This window comes from Ranitomeya variabilis, chromosome 3, assembly GCF_051348905.1.
Source record: "Ranitomeya variabilis isolate aRanVar5 chromosome 3, aRanVar5.hap1, whole genome shotgun sequence".
In the NCBI taxonomy this organism is placed as follows: Eukaryota; Metazoa; Chordata; class Amphibia; order Anura; family Dendrobatidae; genus Ranitomeya; species Ranitomeya variabilis.
Window position 1 is genome coordinate 341090121 of NC_135234.1, and position 21039 is coordinate 341111159.

General features: G+C 44.2%; 1 protein-coding gene across 11 annotated transcripts in view; it reads left to right on the top strand.

Annotated features, from left to right (window-relative positions):
- THRAP3 (thyroid hormone receptor associated protein 3) overlaps positions 1-21039 on the top strand; it is a 127965-nt gene that overhangs the window by 70165 nt on the left and 36761 nt on the right. For 10 of the 11 annotated variants that reach the window (XM_077295846.1, XM_077295841.1, XM_077295847.1 and 7 more), the window contains one exon: positions 3983-4132. In XM_077295846.1, coding sequence (XP_077151961.1) covers positions 4005-4132 — 128 coding nt within the window. In that variant the 5' untranslated portion in view covers positions 3983-4004. Of the gene's footprint in view, positions 1-3982; positions 4133-20148; positions 20311-21039 lie in introns of those variants that run through there. The other variant, XM_077295844.1, reaches the window with a different exon arrangement.

Consider the following 21039-nt stretch of genomic DNA (forward strand, 5'->3'; position numbering starts at 1 on the left):
TATGGTCCGCTGCTTCTGCTTTTGCGCATTGGTTTTCCCTTGTTTGGGCACTGGATTCAATTTCCTTCTGCGTGGCTGGGTGGCGCCTGTGAAAACGGAAATTGAAGCTAGTGCCCATAGAAGGGCAGAATAATGGAGAGTGGCGATATGAGCAACCCCCTTTTTTTTCTCTGAATTAGCGATGATGGACAAATGAGCCAGACAGCCTTCTACATCACGTTCCTAACAGAAGGGAAGGAAGTGATGTGCTTATAAGGGGGAAAAGTATACAGTGGGGGAAATAAGTATTTGATCTCTTGCTGATTTTGTAAGTTTGCCCACTGACAAAGACATGAACAGTCTCTAATTTTAAGGGTAGGTTAATTTTAACATCGAGAGATAGAATATCAAAAATAAAATCCAGAAAATCACATTGTATAAATTATATAAATTTATTTGCATTTTCCAGTGAGAATTAAGTATTTGATCCCTCTGACAAACAAGACTTAATACTTGGAGGCAAAACTTGTTGGCGAGCACAGCAGTCAGACTTTTTTTGTAGTGATGATGAGACTTGCGCACATGTCAGGAGGGATTTTGGTCCACTCCGCTTTGCAGATCATCTCTAAATCCTTAAGATATTGATGCTGTCGCTTGGTAATGCTGAGCTTCATCCCTCTCCGTAAGTTTTCTATGGGATTAAGGTCTGGAGACTGGCTTGACCACTCCATGCCCTTAATGTGCTTCTTTTTGAACCACTCCTTTTTTGCCTTGGCTGCATGTTTTGGGTCATTGTCTTGCTGGAAGACCCAGCCACGACCCATTTTTAATGTCCTGGAGGAGGGATGGAGGCTGTCACTCAGGAGTTCACGGTACATGGCTCCATCCATTCTCCCATTGATTTGGTGAAGTAGTCCTGTGTAAGCAGAGAAACACCCCCAAAACATAATGTTTCCACCTCCATGCGTGACAGTGGGGACGGTGTTCTTTGGGTCATAGGCAGCATTTCTCTTCCTCCAAGAACGTTGAGTTAAAGGAAATCGGTCACCTACTTTTTCGTATGTAAGCTTCGGCCACCGCCATTAGGGGCTTATCTACAGCATTCTGTAATGCTGTAGATAAGCCCCCGATGTAAACTGAAAGATGAGAAAAACAAGTTAGATTATACTCACCTGGGGGAGCGGTCCGATCCAATGGGTGTCGCAGTCCGACGCCTCCCATCTTCATGCGATGACGTTCTCTTTCTTGCTTCCTGTCGCGGCTCCTGCGCAGGCGTACGTATCTGCCCTGTTGAGGGCAGCGCAAAGTACTGCAGTGTGCAGGCGCTGGGCCTCTGACCTTTCCCGGTTCCTGCACACTGCAGTACTTTGCTCTGCCCTCAACAGGGCAGATACTGTACGTACGCCTGCGCAGGAGCCGCGACAGGAGGCAAGAAAGAGGACGTCATTGCATGAAGATGGGAGGACTCGGACCGCATTGCACTGGACCGCCCCGGGTCTAACTTGTTTTTCTTATCTTTCAGGATACATGGGGGGAGGGCGGCAGCTTATCTACAGCATTACAGAATGCTGTAGATAAGCCCCTAATGGCGGTGGCCAAATCTTATATACGAAAAAGTAGGTGACAGATTCCCTTTAATGTCAAAGACCTCAATTTTTGTCTCCTCTGACCACAGCACCTTCTCCTAATCACTCACCGAATCATCCAAGTGTGCATTGGCAAACTTCAGACGGGCCTGCACTTGTGCCTTCTTGAGCAGGGGGACCTTGCGGGCACTGCAGGATTTTAAACCTTTACGGCGTAATGTGTTACCAATGGTTTTCTTGGTGACTGTGGTCCCAGCTGCCTTGAGATCATTAACAAGTTCCCCCTTGTAGTTTTAGGCTGATCTCTTACCTTCCTCATGATCAAGGAAACCCCATGAGGTGAGATTTTGCATGGTGCCCCAGATAGATGTCGATTGACAGTTCTTTTGTATTTCTTCCGTTTTCTTACTATTGCACCAACAGTTGTCTCCTTCTCACCCAGTGTCTTACTTATGGTTTTGTAGCCCATTCCAGCTTTGTGCAGGTCTATGTTCTTGTCCCTAACATCTTTATAAAGCTCTTTGATCTTGCCCATGTTGTAGAGGTTAGAGTCTGACTGATTAATTGAGTCTGTGGACAGGAGTCGTTTATAAAGGTGACTATGCAGGACAGCTGTCTTTAATGCAGATTAGGACTGTATAACTGGCCTGTAGGAGCCAGAACTCTTAATGGTTGGCAGAGGATCAAATACTTATTTCTCACTGCAAAATGCAAATAAATTTATGTAATTTATACAATGTGATTTTTCTGGTTTTTATTTTTGATATTCTGTCAATGATAAAATTAACCTACCCTTAAAATTATAGACTGTTCATGTCTTTGTCAGTTGGCAATCTTACAAAATCAGCAAGGGATCAGATACTTATTTCCTCCGCTGTAAATCTCAAAACCCAGAGAAGGGTGCTAAAACCAGAACATTGCTGCAGATTTGAGCAATAAAGTATATTAAGGTGAATTATTGTAAATTTCATACCCATAAAGGGTTCTAATACAATATTAAAAATAGGTTTTCTAAACTGTGCAACCCTTTAATATATTTTACAAGAGTTGTCCCTTACTGTGATGCCCTTTCACTATAGACAAAGTTTTAGAGATTTATTGGAGCAGTGCTTTTTTCAGTTTCATTATGTAGCCATTAACCAGCAGTAGAAATGCAACAGAAAAGGAGAGCAGCAGCTAAGGAATCATCTACTTAACTAGCTCACAGATCACAACCTGTTTTGGAGTACCTTAAATTGTGCTTTTGCACCGCTCCAGGCGTGTCTTGGAAAATACCGTATTTGTGTTCCCTATGAACTAACAATCCTAGGGAATCTTTGAGGTTTCCACTTTATACTTTAGGTGGTTTATGCTAAACAGACAGCGCTTTCTGGTTTGATCTGAGAACTGCCTACGCCTTGCCTAGTCGCACATATCAAAACTACGTTGGGATCATTGTAATGACCTCTGTGAAAGTTCATTCTCTGCCTTGACTACTAGATCTGTTTTGGTACAGCTGTGCTCCTATAATAACTTGCAGGGTAAGGAACCCAGGATTAGTAGAGATTAGTTGTTAAACAGGTGATAGTTTGTAAATATTTCATGAAACACTGGTTGTAAAATGGTCTCCTGTAAGGAAGGTGTAACTTGACTAGGGTCAGCTGTTAATTGTTTAGCAGCAAATTAATCCACTTGTCAAGTGACAGGAGTATTACTGCTGGGCTCCGTTCACATCTGCGTTGAAGGCTGCATACAGCACTATTTTTCCATTCAAAATGCTGGCCACCTGAGTGTAACTTGGCAAACCTAATAAGTCAATGAGATGTGTCAGGCACCACAGGTGATGATTCTTCAGGTGTTATGTGAGCTGAGCCTAATACTACTCTAAGGCTAGCCCCAGCTGAGGCTCTTGGGAGCTTTGACTTGGGGGTGAGTAACTGATCGGCTTCGGTCATGAAAAATATGGTTGTCTTCATAATTTTATAGCGTATGGTAAGTTTGAGTCAAGAATAAGCACTCCTGTAAAAAACCATGTCAATAACATGCAATGATTATACCTTTATGTATGCATCTAGGCATGTTTCCTTAAATGAACTGGTTGTGTTATGGGTTTGTGCCTGTGTGGCTACCCTGCACATAATTGTACTTTGACCCGAATCACTGAATGCAGTGTGCTCCAAAGTCCTTGTAGTGGCCATCCAAAAGGATATGGGCACATGTACAATCATTCTGGAACTTTAAACATGGTATAGCTGGCATAGGAGACTGTGTGGCTTTGGTTCACATTTATATGGCACTTAGATACTGCATAAAAGTAAACTTTTTTTTTTTCTTTTCACCAGAACATCAAGTTTTATGTATATTTTAATCTGGATATAAAATTGAGAACTCAAATTATGTTACTGATTTATTAACTATGCTTTTCCAACTCTGTTTAGATTGCAGGGACTGATTTGAAAGATGTCCAAAAACAAGTCAAAGTCCAGATCGGGGTCATCTCGCTCTATTTCCCGCTCAAGATCTCGCTCATTTTCCAAGTCTAGGTCCCGCTCGAGGTCACTCTCACACTCTCGCAAGCGGAGGCACAGGTAAATGTTTTGCCAAACTATACATCTTGTGTATTTGCAACACATCATAAAAGGGGGGGAGAACTGCCTAGATCAGTGGCAAAGCTTCAAAATAATATATACATCAAAAAACGGACATAGAAGCAATTAGCCTTAAAATTACTAGTCTTTATTTAGAACATATATAAAAACAATTTTTATCAAATATGTAAAAAAGTGGGGATAGAAATATGCAAAAGAAGAACCACCAGAAGAGGCAATAAGTTATAGTATCATTAAATATATGAACAGTTCATAATTATATACAAAAGGTAAGCATATGTCATGCGCAGAGCTTATGGTATTATGATAGTGCAATTAAAGGAGCCCAAAAAAGGCTTCCTATTATGTAAATAATATAATAAAGGCAACATGCACATGCTAGTAAATGCAGGTATATTTCTAACAATGCGTATCCCGAGATAAATAGTTCACAATAAACGCAAAGGGATAAATGTGATGAACAGACTATTCAGGGAGTAAAAGATAATAAGGGAATATAACCCTTTGTATGAAGCAGGTGAGACAATAGTCTCATACAAAGCAACACATAAGACCAAGTGGTTCAAAAAACATACAGCATCCTGAATGTTATAACAGTCTAAACATGAGAAAGTTCACATGTGGAAAGCATTGTAGACATATAGAAAAGAAACATGCTGGGTTATTACCTCAAGGTGGTGGCACCGACTCGACGTGCGTTTCGCGTATAGCTTTGTCTAGGGAAATGTGCTCATAGCAAGTCTGTAACTCTATAATACTAGAAGCATGGCAAAAGTTTAAAAAAAAGTTTTGGAAAAAAAATAAATATATATGTGTATGTGTGTGTATACATAATCACCACCCTTTTGCCCCATTCAAAATAAAACAATAAAAAAAAATCGAGCATACACATATTTGGTATCGCCGTGTTCAGAATCGCCCGATCTATCAATTAAAAAAAAAAAAGGATTAACCTGATCGCTGAACGGCGTAGCGAGAAAAAAATTCAAAATGCCAGAATTACCTTTTTTCTATTCGCCACGACAGCACCCACTGAGAGAGGGGATCCGCCCCTAGGAACAGGAAACCTACAGAGAGATAAAAGGGGCGGCCCCCCCTCGCTCCTCAGTTGGTTTCCTGTTCCTAGAGGAAGCCACAGAGAAGATCTCTGTAGACACTAACAGCGGTGTCGGAAAAAAAAAAAAAAAAAAAGAAGCTTGCCTGGATGCCGCCTGTACGTCTCTGCTGAGCGGCAGGGGCTCCAGGGTGAGTAGAGGCAGAGTCGGGGATTCCTAATGGTTCCCTCCTCGTCTGCACCGGCCGAATGATGGGGCCTGAAGGATTCCAACGGTCTCCCTGCTGGGACATCGTTGTTGAAAGACAACCATAGTATACCTGGTTGATCCCGGTCTGGAGTTATGTGGACGCTGGACAGCGGTGGCTCCCCCCGGTCTCTCAGGTACGATGCGTGGGGTCGCAGTGCCGGGTGAATGCGGCAGACGCCGGCGCATGCGCAGTGCGTCCGGAATCCCGGATGTAGTATGGCCGACCCCCCTGAGGTCGGCATTGCATTTCCGGGGTAGCGGCCATATTGGATGCCTCCTGGACGGTGTTCGCAGGTTTTCCTAATACAGGTAATTAAAAAAAAAAAAAAAAAAAAAGAGATGCAGCTGCGGGGAGCTGAGATTGATAGTCCACACTATAAAGGACCGATAGGAAGGGGAAAACAGTGCGCATTATGTCGTCCCACGAGGAAGTCAGTGAGCACCCTGTAGAAGAGCCACAAATGCAAAGTGGTAATGCTGCAAAAAAGAATAGTGGACACTCCAGGAAGAGTGATTCCACTGAAAAATCAGGAAGGAGATCATCCCGTTCCACATCCCAGACCGGACGATCCACCCAACAATCGGTAAAGTATGCTTCAGAATGTTTGGGTATTCAGCTCCTTCAGAGCTTATATTGGTCTCCTCTGCTCATGTCCCTCTAGGCAAAAAGCAAGGAGAAGACCAAGCACAAGCAGTGTGCTATATGTACTGAGCCCCTGCCTGACTCTTATTCAAAAACGTTATGTCAGGCATGCATAAATAATACCCTGCGGCAGGAGGAGTCCGTTAAAATGGACGAAATACGGCTCATGATTCGGGAGGAACTCCAATCATTGAGTGGTGGTCCCTCAGGCAGTGTTGAGAAGAGAAGTAGGAGAAAATCCTCACCTAATGCTGACACGTCGGCGGAGAGTGGGGAAATTGATTCAGACGTCTCCCACTTGTCTGGTTCCTCAGATGAGGAGGAATATGTCTGTTTCCCGACTGAGGGAGTAAATAGTCTAGTCAAATCAGTGAGGAAAACGATGGGGGTGTCGGAGATTAAAGAACCCCAAACGGCCCAGGAGGTTATGTTCGCAGGTCTATCTCAGCGAAAGGGCCACGTATTCCCAGTAAACCAGACTATAAAAGATCTCATTAAAAAAGAGTGGAGCAAGGGGCAGAAAGGGTTTACACCAGTATCCTGTAAGAGACGTTACCCCTTTGAGGATGAAGATTTGAACACCTGGACTAAAGTTCCAAAGGTCGATGCGGCTGTCGCATCCACTTCCCGCCGTTCTTCCCTACCAGTGGAAGATTCAGGCTCCTTATCTGATCCCATGGATAGGAAATCGGAGGCACTTTTGAAAAAATCGTGGGAGGCCTGTGTCACTGCATTTAGGCCGGCAATCTCCACCACATGTACCAGTAGATCTATGCTGGTTTGGTTAGACCAGCTGGACCAGAATATCAAGAGTGGTATATCTAGAGAGAAATTGAGGGCATCCATCCCCTTAATTAAGAGCGCTGCGGCATTTATATCCGATGCCTCCGTGGATTCTCTCCGCCTGGCGGCCAGGACAGCCAGCCTCGCAAATACTGCCCGCCGAGCCTTATGGTTAAAGAACTGGAAGGGGGATGCCCAGTCCAGATCCAAGTTGTGTGCCATACCCTGTCAGGGTGAGTACCTCTTTGGAACTATTCTGGATGAGATACTCACTAAGGCGGGTGAGCGTAAAAAAGGTTTTCCTAATCCCTTTGTTCCTGCTTACAGAAGGGCATTTAGGAGGCCAGCATTTGGCAGAAAGGGAAGCTTTAAAGAGCAATGGAGGAACAAAGACTTCAGGCAGAAGGGCAATTTGTTTAACAAACGTCCCTTCAAACCAGCCGAAAAATCCCGAGAACCCTATTCCACCAGTGGGCGGTAGACTACTGGGATTTATCAATCAGTGGAGAGAAATAACTATCAACCCATGGGCCATAAAATTAATATCCTCAGGCCTCACTCTAGACTTCATCCGAAAACCTCCGGATTCCTTTCGGCTCACCTCCCTAAAGTCCAAACTACAACAAGAAGCATTGGAAGTAGAAGTCAAGTCCCTTCTTGCAAAACGGGTCTTAATAGAGGTTCCGTCATCTCAAACCGGGCAGGGGTTCTACTCCCCCTTGTTTCTGATTACAAAACCTGACGGATCCTATAGAACTATTTTTAATTTGAGAAATCTAAATATGTTCATAAAACCCACAACATTTAAGATGGAATCCATTCGATCAGCCATTAAAAATTTGTTCCCTAACTGTTACATGGTAGTACTTGATCTCAAAGATGCTTATTATCATCTTCCCATACACCAGTCGCACCAGCAGTTTCTTCGGGTAGCAGTAGTTATAGACGGTCAAGTTCGTCATTTTCAATATAGAGCAATGCCCTTTGGTCTGTCTATGGCTCCTAGAGCCTTTACTAAGTTGCTTTTGGAAGTAATGTCCTTCCTACGATTAAAAGACACATTGGTCATCCCATATCTGGACGACCTACTAATTGTGGGGAAAAATTTCTTACAGTGTGAGCAAAGGTTGGAGGAGGTGGTATCCTCTTTACAAAGGCTGGGTTGGATTATTAACTGGGAAAAATCCAGACTCCAACCCGTCACTTGTCAGAAATTTTTAGGTCTCCTCCTGGATTCAGTAGACCAAAAATGTTGGTTGCCTGATGATAAAAAGTATTCGATAATTAGTAAAGTAGATTTAGCTATCAAAAAGCGTAATATGTCACTGAGAAATGCCATGTCATTGTTAGGTTCACTATCATCATGTATCCCTGCGGTTAAATGGGCTCAATTCCATACCAGGCAGCTGCAAAAATTGGTATTGCAGGAGGACACAAAAGATAGGGTACATTTAGATCGAACAATTTTCTTAACGGCAGAGGTAGTACACTCCCTTACATGGTGGTTAGATTGGGGAAATCTATCAGAGGGGGTACCATGGGTCATCACCCCTTCTACCGTAGTAACCACGGATGCTAGTCCGGAGGGCTGGGGAGCACATTTTGGTGATCAGGTGGTTCAGGGCCTTTGGTCCAGGTCAGAATTAGCTAATTCTTCTAATGTAAAAGAATTAAGAGCCATATATTATTCCCTACTCCACTTTCTTCCCCAGCTACGAGGCTCTCACACAAGGGTCCTCTCAGACAACACCTCGGCAGTAGCCTATTTAAATCGTCAAGGAGGTACACAATCAGAAAATCTTATGAGAGTCTCTTCGGACATCATGACGTTAGCCGAAAGTCATCTGTTGTCCTTGTCAGCGGTGCACATCAGAGGTATAGACAACATCCGTGCCGATTTCCTCAGTCGCCATACCCTTCATCAAGGGGAATGGATGCTCAGCAGAGAGATTTTCCGGCAGATAACAGACCGATGGGGCATGCCACAAATAGACCTATTCGCAACAAGGTCCAACCGTCAGGTCAAAACATTTGCTTCCCTTTGCAGACTGGACAACCCCGACATATTCGATGCCCTTCAGGTGCCATGGACATTCGACCTGGCCTACGCATTCCCTCCATGGAATCTATTACCTATAGTAATAAGAAAAATAAGGGAGGAGGGGGCAAGAGTTCTGTTGGTGGCCCCATTCTGGCCCAAAAGGCCATGGTTCTCCTGGCTCAGGGCAATGTCGACTACAGACCCTTGGATCCTGCCTCAGACCAAGGACCTGTTGTCTCAGGGACCGTTTCTCCATCCTCGGGTAAAAGGCATGAATCTGACGGTATGGAATTTGAAAGGCACTTACTAACTCTAAGGGGTTTTTCCAGTGGGCTTATAGATACTCTTATGAAGAGTAGAAAGCCTTCCACTACCCAAATCTATGTCAGAGTTTGGAAAAAATTCCTTAAATTTCATACTGCACAACTTTCCGCTGAAGTTCCTATATTTGCAATATTGGAGTTCTTGCAAAAAGGACTTGAATTAGGACTGTCCGTAAATACTCTAAGAGTCCAGGTTTCAGCTCTAGGAGCCCTCTTTAGTTATGATGTGGCGGGAGATAGATGGGTTTCTCGTTTTATATCAGCATGTGAACGATCAAAACCTATTCATATGCCACAGGTGCCTCAGTGGGATCTATCTCTGGTCCTAGATGCCTTGACACAAAGCCCGTTTGAGCCGCTACATGAGGCCTCATTAAAGAACATCTCGCTAAAAACAATACTGTTAGTAGCGTTAGTATCCGCTAGAAGAGTGAGTGATCTCCATGCCTTGTCTATTGACCCTCCTTATCTATCCGTGACATCTGATAGAATAATTTTAAAGACGGACCCTTGTTATCTCCCTAAGATAGCCACTAGTTTTCACAGATCCCAGGAGATCCTGTTACCTACCTTCTATGAAGACCACTCGACTCCAGAAGAAGCCAGGCTTCATACCCTAGATGTTAAGAGAACTATTCTAGCCTACTTAGAGAGGACTAGGGACTGGAGGAAGAGTAGGGCTCTCTTTGTCTCTTTCCAGGGAAAAACCAAGGGTTCCAGAGTTACAAAGAACACGCTATCACGCTGGATTAGAGATGCCATAGTCCTGGCGTATAAAGCTGGAGGAAGAGATCCTCCAATGCATGTGGGAGCACACTCCACAAGAGCCGTGTCGACCTCCTGGGCAGAAAGGGCGAACGTGCCGATAGATCTTATATGTAAGGCTGCAACTTGGTCTTCACCAAACACCTTCTATAGACATTATAGATTAGATCTGTCTGCTGCTTCTGACCTGACCTTTGGGGTTTCGGTTCTTGATTCAGTTAACCCACCCAGTATATAGTCTCTGAAAATCTCTCAGTGGGTGCTGTCGTGGCGAATAGAAAATATCGGATTACGTACCGGTAATGCTCTTTTATAGAGCCCACGACAGCACCCATTCGAATCCCTCCCTTTTTCTTTATTTAGTTGCACGTGGTGTCTTAATAGGGAGATGTATATAATAGAAGAATATGGTATAAGGTTGTAAATATGTATATATGCCTAAACCTGATAAAACTAAAAAACCTGGCGGCGGTTCCTCCTTTTTCTCTGTAAAACAACTGAGGAGCGAGGGGGGGCCGCCCCTTTTATCTCTCTGTAGGTTTCCTGTTCCTAGGGGCGGATCCCCTCTCTCAGTGGGTGCTGTCGTGGGCTCTATAAAAGAGCATTACCGGTACGTAATCCGATATTTTTGGTCTCTGCGACATTGCATTAAAATGCAATAACGGGCGATCAAAAGAACGTATCTGCACAAAATTGGTATCATGAAAAACTTCAGCTCGGCACGAAAAAAATAAGCCCTCACCCGACCCCAGATCACGAAAAATGGAAACGCTACGGGTATCGGAAAATGGCGCATTTTTTTTTTTTTTTTTTTTTTTTTTTAAAGCAAAGTTTGGAATCTTTTTTTCACCACTTAGATAAAAAATAACCTAGACATTTTTGGTGTCTATGAACTCGTAATGACGTGGAGAATCATAATGGCAGGTCAGTTTTAGCATTTAGTGAACCTAGCAAAAAAGCCAAACAAAAAACAAGTGTAGGATTGCACTTTTTTTTTTGCAATTTCACCACACTTGGAATTTTTTTCCCGATTTCTAGTACAAGACATGGTAAAACCAATGGTGTCATTCAAAAGTACAACGCGTCCCTCAAAAAATAAGCCCTCACATGGCCATATTGACAGAAAAATAAAAAAGTTATGGCTCTGGGAAGGAGGTGAGCGAAAAACAAAAATTAAAAAGGGCTTTGTCTTTAAGGGGTTAAAGGAACAAAGAGCTGGACAGTCTCCTCTTTCGATACTTACTGCATCGCCCAATCCCCGACGCCCTCGATCTCCTGCAACAAAAATAAAATAATAAACAAGCACAAATACTCCCTGTCCGATGTAATCCATTTAATAACGAGTGTCCCACGACTATTTCCTGTGTAGAACAGGCACATCAGGAGATGTGACTCTTCTACAGGGCCAGCGGTGATACACTGACAGGAGATAATCCTCCTGCAGTGCATCACTGAGAGTTCACAGGAGTTCGTGCTCTCACTTTACGGCACCGCTGCGTGGGAATTTTCTCACGCAGCGGTGCCGCAAGTGACAGCATGAGCTCCGGTGAACTCTCACGGCAGCGCAGTGCTACACTTACAGGAGGTGATCCTCCCTCAGTGTATCACCGGAGGCCCTGTAGAAATGTCCCATCTCCCGATGAGACTGTTCTACCCTTGAGATCGTCGTGGAACACTCGTTATTAAATGGACTACGGTGGACCAGGGAGTATTTATGGTGGTTAATTTTATTTTTATTGCAGGAGATCGAGGGTGTCAGGGAATTGGGTGTTTGGTGAGTATGAATGTGTATGTGAATATGTGTGTGTGTATGTATATGTGTGTATATGTGTGTATATGTGTATATATATATATATATATATATATATATATATATATATATATATATATATATATATATATATATATATATATATATATATATATATATATATATATATATATATAGAAGGCAGCACTCCAAGTCCTTTTCAAGGTGAAAAAAAGTGTGTAGTTCATTCAACCCACATCTCTGTGCGACGTTTCGGCTCCACTGGGCCTTTCTCAAGATGCCCAGCCGCGTAGTATATTGCCCAGCCACGTAGTATATTGCCCAGCCACGTAGTATATTGCCCAGCCACGTAGTATATTGCCCAGCCACGTAGTATATTGCCCAGCCACGTAGTATATTGCCCAGCCACGTAGTATATTGCCCAGCCACGTAGTATATTGCCCAGCCACGTAGTATATTGCCCAGCCACGTAGTATATTGCCCAGTCACGTAGTATATTGCTCAGCACTGTAGTATATTGCCCAGTTACGTAGTATATTGCCCAGTTACGTAGTATATTGCCCAGTCACGTAGTATATTGCCCAGTTACGTAGTATATTGCTCAGTGACGTAGTATACAGCACAGAGCCACGTAGTATATTGCCCAGCCACGTAGTATATTGCCCAGCCACGTAGTATATTGCCCAGCCACGTAGTATATTGCCCAGTTACGTAGTATATTGCTCAGTGACGTAGTATACAGCACAGAGCCACGTAGTATATTGCCCAGCCACGTAGTATATTGCCCAGCCACGTAGTATATTGCCCAGCCACGTAGTATATTGCCCAGCCACGTAGTATATTGCCCAGCCACGTAGTATATTGCCCAGCCACGTAGTATATTGCCCAGCCACGTAGTATATTGCCCAGCCATGTAGTATATTGCCCAGTTACGTAGTATATTGCCCAGTCACGTAGTATATTGCTCAGCACTGTAGTATATTGCCCAGTTACGTAGTATATTGCCCAGTTACGTAGTATATTGCCCAGTTACGTAGTATATTGCCCAGTCACGTAGTATATTGCCCAGTTACGTAGTATATTGCTCAGTGACGTAGTATACAGCACAGAGCCACGTAGTATATTGCCCAGCCACGTAGTATATTGCCCAGCCACGTAGTATATTGCCCAGCCACGTAGTATATTGCCCAGTTACGTAGTATATTGCTCAGTGACGTAGTATACAGCACAGAGCCACGTAGTATATTGCCCAGCCACGTAGTATATTGCCCAGCCACGTAGTATATTGCCCAGCCACGTAGTATATTGCCCAGCCACGTAGTATATTGCCCAGCCACGTAGTATATTGCCCAGCCACGTAGTATATTGCCCAGCCACGTAGTATATTGCCCAGTCACGTAGTATATTGCTCAGCACTGTAGTATATTGCCCAGTTACGTAGTATATTGCCCAGTTACGTAGTATATTGCCCAGTCACGTAGTATATTGCCCAGTTACGTAGTATATTGCTCAGTGACGTAGTATACAGCACAGAGCCACGTAGTATATTGCCCAGCCACGTAGTATATTGCCCAGCCACGTAGTATATTGCCCAGCCACGTAGTATATTGCCCAGTTACGTAGTATATTGCTCAGTGACGTAGTATACAGCACAGAGCCACGTAGTATATTGCCCAGCCACGTAGTATATTGCCCAGCCACGTAGTATATTGCCCAGCCACGTAGTATATTGCCCAGCCACGTAGTATATTGCCCAGCCACGTAGTATATTGCCCAGCCACGTAGTATATTGCCCAGCCACGTAGTATATTGCCCAGCCATGTAGTATATTGCCCAGTTACGTAGTATATTGCCCAGTCACGTAGTATATTGCTCAGCACTGTAGTATATTGCCCAGTTACGTAGTATATTGCCCAGTTACGTAGTATATTGCCCAGTTACGTAGTATATTGCCCAGTCACGTAGTATATTGCCCAGTTACGTAGTATATTGCTCAGTGACGTAGTATACAGCACAGAGCCACGTAGTATATTGCCCAGCCACGTAGTATATTGCCCAGCCACGTAGTATATTGCCCAGCCACGTAGTATATTGCCCAGTTACGTAGTATATTGCTCAGTGACGTAGTATACAGCACAGAGCCACGTAGTATATTGCCCAGCCACGTAGTATATTGCCCAGCCACGTAGTATATTGCCCAGCCACGTAGTATATTGCCCAGCCACGTAGTATATTGCCCAGCCACGTAGTATATTGCCCAGCCACGTAGTATATTGCCCAGCCACGTAGTATATTGCCCAGCCACGTAGTATATTGCCCAGCCACGTAGTATATTGCCCAGCCATGTAGTATATTGCCCAGTTACGTAGTATATTGCCCAGTCACGTAGTATATTGCTCAGCACTGTAGTATATTGCCCAGTTACGTAGTATATTGCCCAGTTACGTAGTATATTGCCCAGTCACGTAGTATATTGCCCAGTTACGTAGTATATTGCTCAGTGACGTAGTATACAGCACAGAGCCACGTAGTATATTGCCCAGCCACGTAGTATATTGCCCAGCCACGTAGTATATTGCCCAGCCACGTAGTATATTGCCCAGCCACGTAGTATATTGCCCAGCCACGTAGTATATTGCCCAGCCACGTAGTATATTGCCCAGCCACGTAGTATATTGCCCAGCCATGTAGTATATTGCCCAGTTACGTAGTATATTGCCCAGTCACGTAGTATATTGCTCAGCACTGTAGTATATTGCCCAGTTACGTAGTATATTGCCCAGTTACGTAGTATATTGCCCAGTTACGTAGTATATTGCCCAGTCACGTAGTATATTGCCCAGTTACGTAGTATATTGCTCAGTGACGTAGTATACAGCACAGAGCCACATAGTATATTGCCCAGCCACGTAGTATATTGCCCAGCCACGTAGTATATTGCCCAGCCACGTAGTATATTGCCCAGCCACGTAGTATATTGCCCAGCCACGTAGTATATTGCCCAGCCACGTAGTATATTGCCCAGCCACGTAGTATATTGCCCAGTTACGTAGTATATTGCCCAGTCACGTAGTATATTGCTCAGCACTGTAGTATAATGCCCAGTTACGTAGTATATTGCCCAGTTACGTAGTATATTGCCCAGTTACGTAGTATATTGCCCAGTCACGTAGTATATTGCCCAGTGACGTAGTATACAGCACAGAGCCACGTAGTATATTGCCCAGGGACATAGTATATTGCCCAGTTACGTAGTATATTGCCCAGCGACGTAGTATATTGCCCAGCGACGTAGTATACAGCACAGAGCCACGTAGTATATTGCACAGCGAAGTAGTATAGAGCACAGAGCCACGTAGTATATTAGCCAGTCACGTAGTATATTGCCCTGCCACGTTTGTCACAGGTTAAAAAATAAAAAATAAACATATACTCACCTTTCCGAGGGCCCCTTGTAGTCCACGGCAGCTTCCGGTCCCAGGGTTGGTCTGAGCGCAGGTCCTGTGATGACGTCACGGTCACATGACCGTGTAGCGGTCACATGACCGTGACGTCACGTCAGGTCCTAGGCGCGCAGGACTTGTGATGACGTCGCGGTCACATGACCGTGACGTCATGGCAGGTCCTGCTGCTATACCATCTTTGCCACTGCAAGCTGCAACGGAAGATGGCGGGCGGCGCGAGCGGCTCAGCGGACTACAGAGGGTGAGTATAGCAGGTTTTTTTTTTTATTTATTATTTTTAACATTACATTTTGTACTATTGGTGCCGCATAGGCAGCGTCAATAGTACAAAGTTGGGGACACACAGGGTTAATAGCGGCGGTAACGGAGTGCGTTACCCGCGGCATAACGCGGTCCGTTACCGCCGGCATTAACCCTGTGTGAGCGGTGTTTGCGGGCGCCGGGCAGTGAGTGCGGGGAGTAAGGAGCGGCCATTTTTTTCTGGACTGTGCGCGTCGCTGATTGGTCGCGGCAGCCATGACAGGCAGCTGCCGAGACCAATCAGCGAACGAATAACCGTGACAGAAGGACAGAAAGACGGAAGTACCCTTAGGCAATTATATAGTAGAGTATATATATATATATATATATATATATATATATATATATATATATATACATACACACACACAGGCACGCGCTGTATGATGGGACTACTATCCCATCATCAGCTCACGCTGTCACTGTTATGTTATGTGCGACAGCAGACCTAGTTCCTCCTCCCTATCTGCAGTGTTTTTGGCACGCAAATCTGCAGACCTTTTTACACCTGCGGTTTTGCTGCGGATTTGACTGACTCAATGGAAGTCAATGGGTGCAGAAACACTGCAGATCCACAAAAAGAATTTACATGCTGCGGAAAATAAAACGCTGAGAATTAGTGTGGAATTTTCTGCAGCATGTGCACAACAATTCTGGATTTCTATTGATTACGGATTTGGTGCAAATCTGCGCGTAAAAAAACGCTGCAAACCCGCAACAAAATCCACAACGTGTGCACATAGCCTTGAATAATACATCAAAAATGCATTATAATACTGTGTCTGTGAATCCCAAGATTTTTAGACCAGATTTTTTTTTTTTTTTGAAGTACGCTTTAAAAAAATCCAATAATACAGTTTATAAAAGTACTAGATGGTAGCCCGATTCTAGAATATGTATGTAGTTTATTTATGAAGATTTTAGAGCATCTGTCGCTGATTGTTCGCGGCCGGCCACGTAGTATATAGCACAGCCACGTAGTGTATTGCACAGCCACGTAGTGTATTGCACAGCCACGTAGTGTATTGCACAGCCACGTAGTATATTGCACAGCCACGTAGTATATTGCACAGCCACGTAGTATATTGCACAGCCACGTAGTATATTGCACAGCCACGTAGTATATTGCACAGCCACGTAGTATATTGCACAGCCACGTAGTATATTGCATAGCCACGTAGTATATTGCACAGCCACGTAGTATATTGCACAGCCACGGAGTATATTGCACAGCCCACGGAGTATATTGCACAGCCCACGGAGTATATAGCACAGCCCACGGAGTATATAGCACAGCCCACGGAGTGTATAACAGCCCACGTAGCATATAACACAGCTCACGTAGTATGTAACAGCCCACGCACGTAGTGTATAACACAGCCCACGTAGTGTATAACACAGGCCACGTAGTATATAGCACAGGCCACGCAGTATATAGCACAGGCCACGCAGTATATAGCACAGGCCACGCAGTGTATAGCACAGGCCACGCAGTGTATAGCACAGGCCACGCAGTGTATAGCACAGGCCACGCAGTGTATAGCACAGGCCACGCAGTGTATAGCACAGGCCACGCAGTGTATAGCACAGGCCACGCAGTGTATAGCACAGGCCACGCAGTGTATAGCACAGGCCACGCAGTGTATAGCACAGGCCACGCAGTGTATAGCACAGGCCACGCAGTGTATAGCACAGGCCACGCAGTGTATAGCACAGGCCACGCAGTGTATAGCACAGGCCACGCAGTGTATAGCACAGGCCACGCAGTGTATAGCACAGGCCACGCAGTGTATAGCACAGGCCACGCAGTGTATAGCACAGGCCACGCAGTGTATAGCACAGGCCACGCAGTCTATAGCACAGGCCACGCAGTCTATAGCACAGGCCACGCAGTCTATAGCACAGGCCACGCAGTCTATAGCACAGGCCACGCAGTCTATAGCACAGGCCACGCAGTCTATAGCACAGGCCACGCAGTCTATAGCACAGGCCACGCAGTCTATAGCAAAGTGGGCATCATATCCCTGTTAAAAAAAAAAAGAATTAAAATAAATAATAGTTATATACTCCCTTCCGTTGGCCCCGGATCCAGGCAAAGCGTTTACTGATGCTCCTCGTGTGCTCCTGTCCCAAGAGTGCATTGCGGTCTCGCGAGATGATGACGTAGCGGTCTCGCGAGACCGCTACGTCATCATCTCGCGAGACCGCAATGCATGGAGCGGTCACCGGAGCATCGCGAGGAGCGGGAAAGGCCTGTTGTGGATCCGAGGGGCCGACGGACGGTGAGTATATAACTTTTTTATTTAATTATTATTATTTTTAACATTAGATCTTTTTACTATTGATGCCGCATAGGCAGCATCAATAGTAAAAAGTTGGTCACACAGGGTTAATAGCAGCGTTAAAGGGAACCTGTCACCTGAATTTGGCGGGACCAGTTTTGGGTCATATGGGCGGGGTTTTCGGGTGTTTGATTCACCCTTTCCTTACCCGCTGGCTGCATGCTGGCTGCAATATTGGATTGAAGTTCATTCTCTGTCCTCCGGAGTACACGCCAGCGCAAGCCAATATTGCCTTGTGCAGGCATGTACTCCGGAGGACAGAGAATGAACTTCAATCCAATATTGCGGCCAGCATGCAGCCAGCGGGTAAGGAAAGGGTGAATCAAACACCAGAAAACCCCGCCCATATGACCCAAAACTGGTCCCGCCAAATTCAGGTGACAGGTTCCCTTTAATGGAGTGCGTTACACCGCGGCATAATGCGGTCCGCTACCGCTGCCATTAACCCTGTGTGAGCGCTGACTTGGGCGGGGGGGGGGGGGGGGAGAGTATGGAGCGGGCACTTACTGCGGGGAGTAAGGAACGGCCATTTTGCCGCCGGACTGTGCCTGTCGCTGATTGGTCACGGCAAAACGTCCACGGCCAATCAGCGACTTGGATTTCCATGACAGACAGAGGCCGTGACCAATGAATATCCGTGACAGACAGACAGACAGAAAGACGGAAGTGACCCTTAGACAATTATATAGTAGACTAGATTGTGGCCCGATTCTAACGCATCGGGTATTCTACATGTCCCCGTAGTATATGGACAGTGATGATTCCAGAATTCGTGGCTGATTGGTCGAGGCAACCTTTATGACATCATCGTCGCCATGGCAACCATTATGACCTCTACGTCGATACTGTGCCCGTCGCTGATTGGTCGAGGCCCAGGATTTCCAGGACAGACAGACAGAAAAACCCTTAGACAATTATATATATATATAGATAGATGTTCAAAATGATGATGTTGCATTACTGACATCTTGCGAGTGTATTTGGAAAATGGGAAAAATAATTTGGTTACTATAGCTGGGTTTCTGTTTGCTATTAGTTTGTAAAGGGTTATTTCCAGAATTCTTTAGTTCTGAGATCAAGGCTGAGAATCCTGGCTCTGCAGATCCATCATATTGAATGCATCAGACAATTGTTTGTTTCACCCCTGCGCTGTACAGTAACAGCTCTGATTCCCTGGTTTCAGAGTCCCATTATAGGGGTCTGCTGGGGTCAGACCCCAAGCAATTCAATAAGTTAACCCCTTTTCCTATGGATCAGGATAACTCTGGATTCTTGGAATTGTCCCTTTCATTTGTCAGTGATGTACTTCCTTAGTTGTATTTTTAGCTATTAGTACTAGAAAGTCCATAGCGTGATATTTGGTAATTGCATAACTTATCAGATTTAGAATTAAATGTCCTATACCAACTAATTTTAGTTGTTAAAATAATAATAATAATTTGCTGCTCTTGTGAGTTTTATGACCTAGGAGCTTTTTTAAAACCAATAAAATAAATAAATATTGCATTTGATGGCTGACATTGCAGTGGCAGTGATGCATTGTATCAGCATGTGACTGCTGCAGACAATCGTTTGCCTAAGCAGTGATTTTGGTAAATCTAGCAAGTGGCCTGAGGCCAGTGATTTGGCTTTAGCTCTCATATGCCAGTACGACTTGTTGTTGCTCCTGCGCAACTGGAGCAGGTTCTCGCTTTGTTTCAGTTTGACATTTGTTGCTGCTAATAGTGTTGTGGTGGTCTTTCCTTAATCAACCCCTTTACTGCTTAGAGCAAAAGTAGCCCCTTAGTGTATCTATTAGCATGCATGTAGTAATTGGCAGTGATTGAATCTGTTGGATAAGCTGCTCACCGCTATGATGAATCACATTAAAGGTTAAAATTGACGAGGTTCATAAGGGACAGTAAGAAAATCCCAGTGAGACCCATGTGAGCTTAATTGAATCTTTCGGGCGGAGGCTGAGCTCCCTTGAATCTGCCATTTATGTCAAGTGGTTTCAATTGATGGTGTCTGTCCCATGTGGCATCTGAACTAGGTACTTGAGTTTCTAGGCAAGTTAACTCCTCCTCATATCTGTGTATTGTGTGACATGCGTTAGTCTTTCTGTGAAACATTCTGCTCTTTACTTGCCAATAGCTGCTAAACATCATCTTGGCTCAGAAAGCTGCGGAAATTCTCTCCTTTTCCTGCTTGTTTGTTAGCAGATCTTCACTTTCGGCTTCCTTCTAACTTCAGCTGTTCTTAGCAGAAATGTCCTCTTTCTCTTGGGTACTGTAAGATGAGCGATGTTCTCCGGGGTGTACTTTCAGCAATCTGTGCCGAGTTTGTTGATTTAGCTTAGTTCTCAGAAGCAGCCCTACTCTCCAGCACATGAACGTGCTCTGATGGTAACTCTAACTTCAGTCCAATGAAATCAAAGAAGAGGTAAGAACAACTGGGATTTGATCTAATGCCTTTAATCCAGGTCTTCCAATTTTTATGTAGCAGTAAGAATTCTATTTGGATCTGTTAGTTAAATTTTTTCATGTTGTTTTTAATAGTCTGTCCTATATGTTCTTGGATCATCCCCAGTTATATTGATTCTCACGGATTTGATAATTTTTGTCTTATCTAATTTCTTGAGGCTAGTGTTATTTTGTAATTGTTTCTAGTATAGCTGGATATGTATATAATAAATATATATATATATATATATATATATATATATATATATATATATATATCTGCAGTTTGTGCTTTTTCAAGAGCAGGTTCTATTGTGTGCGTGATTGTGTGTTAATTTTTGCAGATGGGAGGTTATACGCTTCGTTGCTGTTCAGAATTAAAATGATCACTGGATGCATTTTAGTCCTGTTGGTTACTTAACCTTAGGCTATGTTCACATGTGGCATTTTTGCCGCTTTCTGTAGAAAATCGGTGTTTTAAAGTACCAGCAAAAGTAATGAGATTTCAGGAATGTCATGCACAGCTCTTTTTCCCCTGACTTAATTTGAGCACGGCAATTTGAAAATCTGTAGCACGTCAATTCTTTCAGAGTTTTTGGCAGCGTTTTTACCCACTGAAAGTGATAAGAAGCTGCAAAAACGCAGCATGACACTTGTCATTGTTTTGGATGACTACCACTACCTTTATTAATAACATGTACTGTAAACA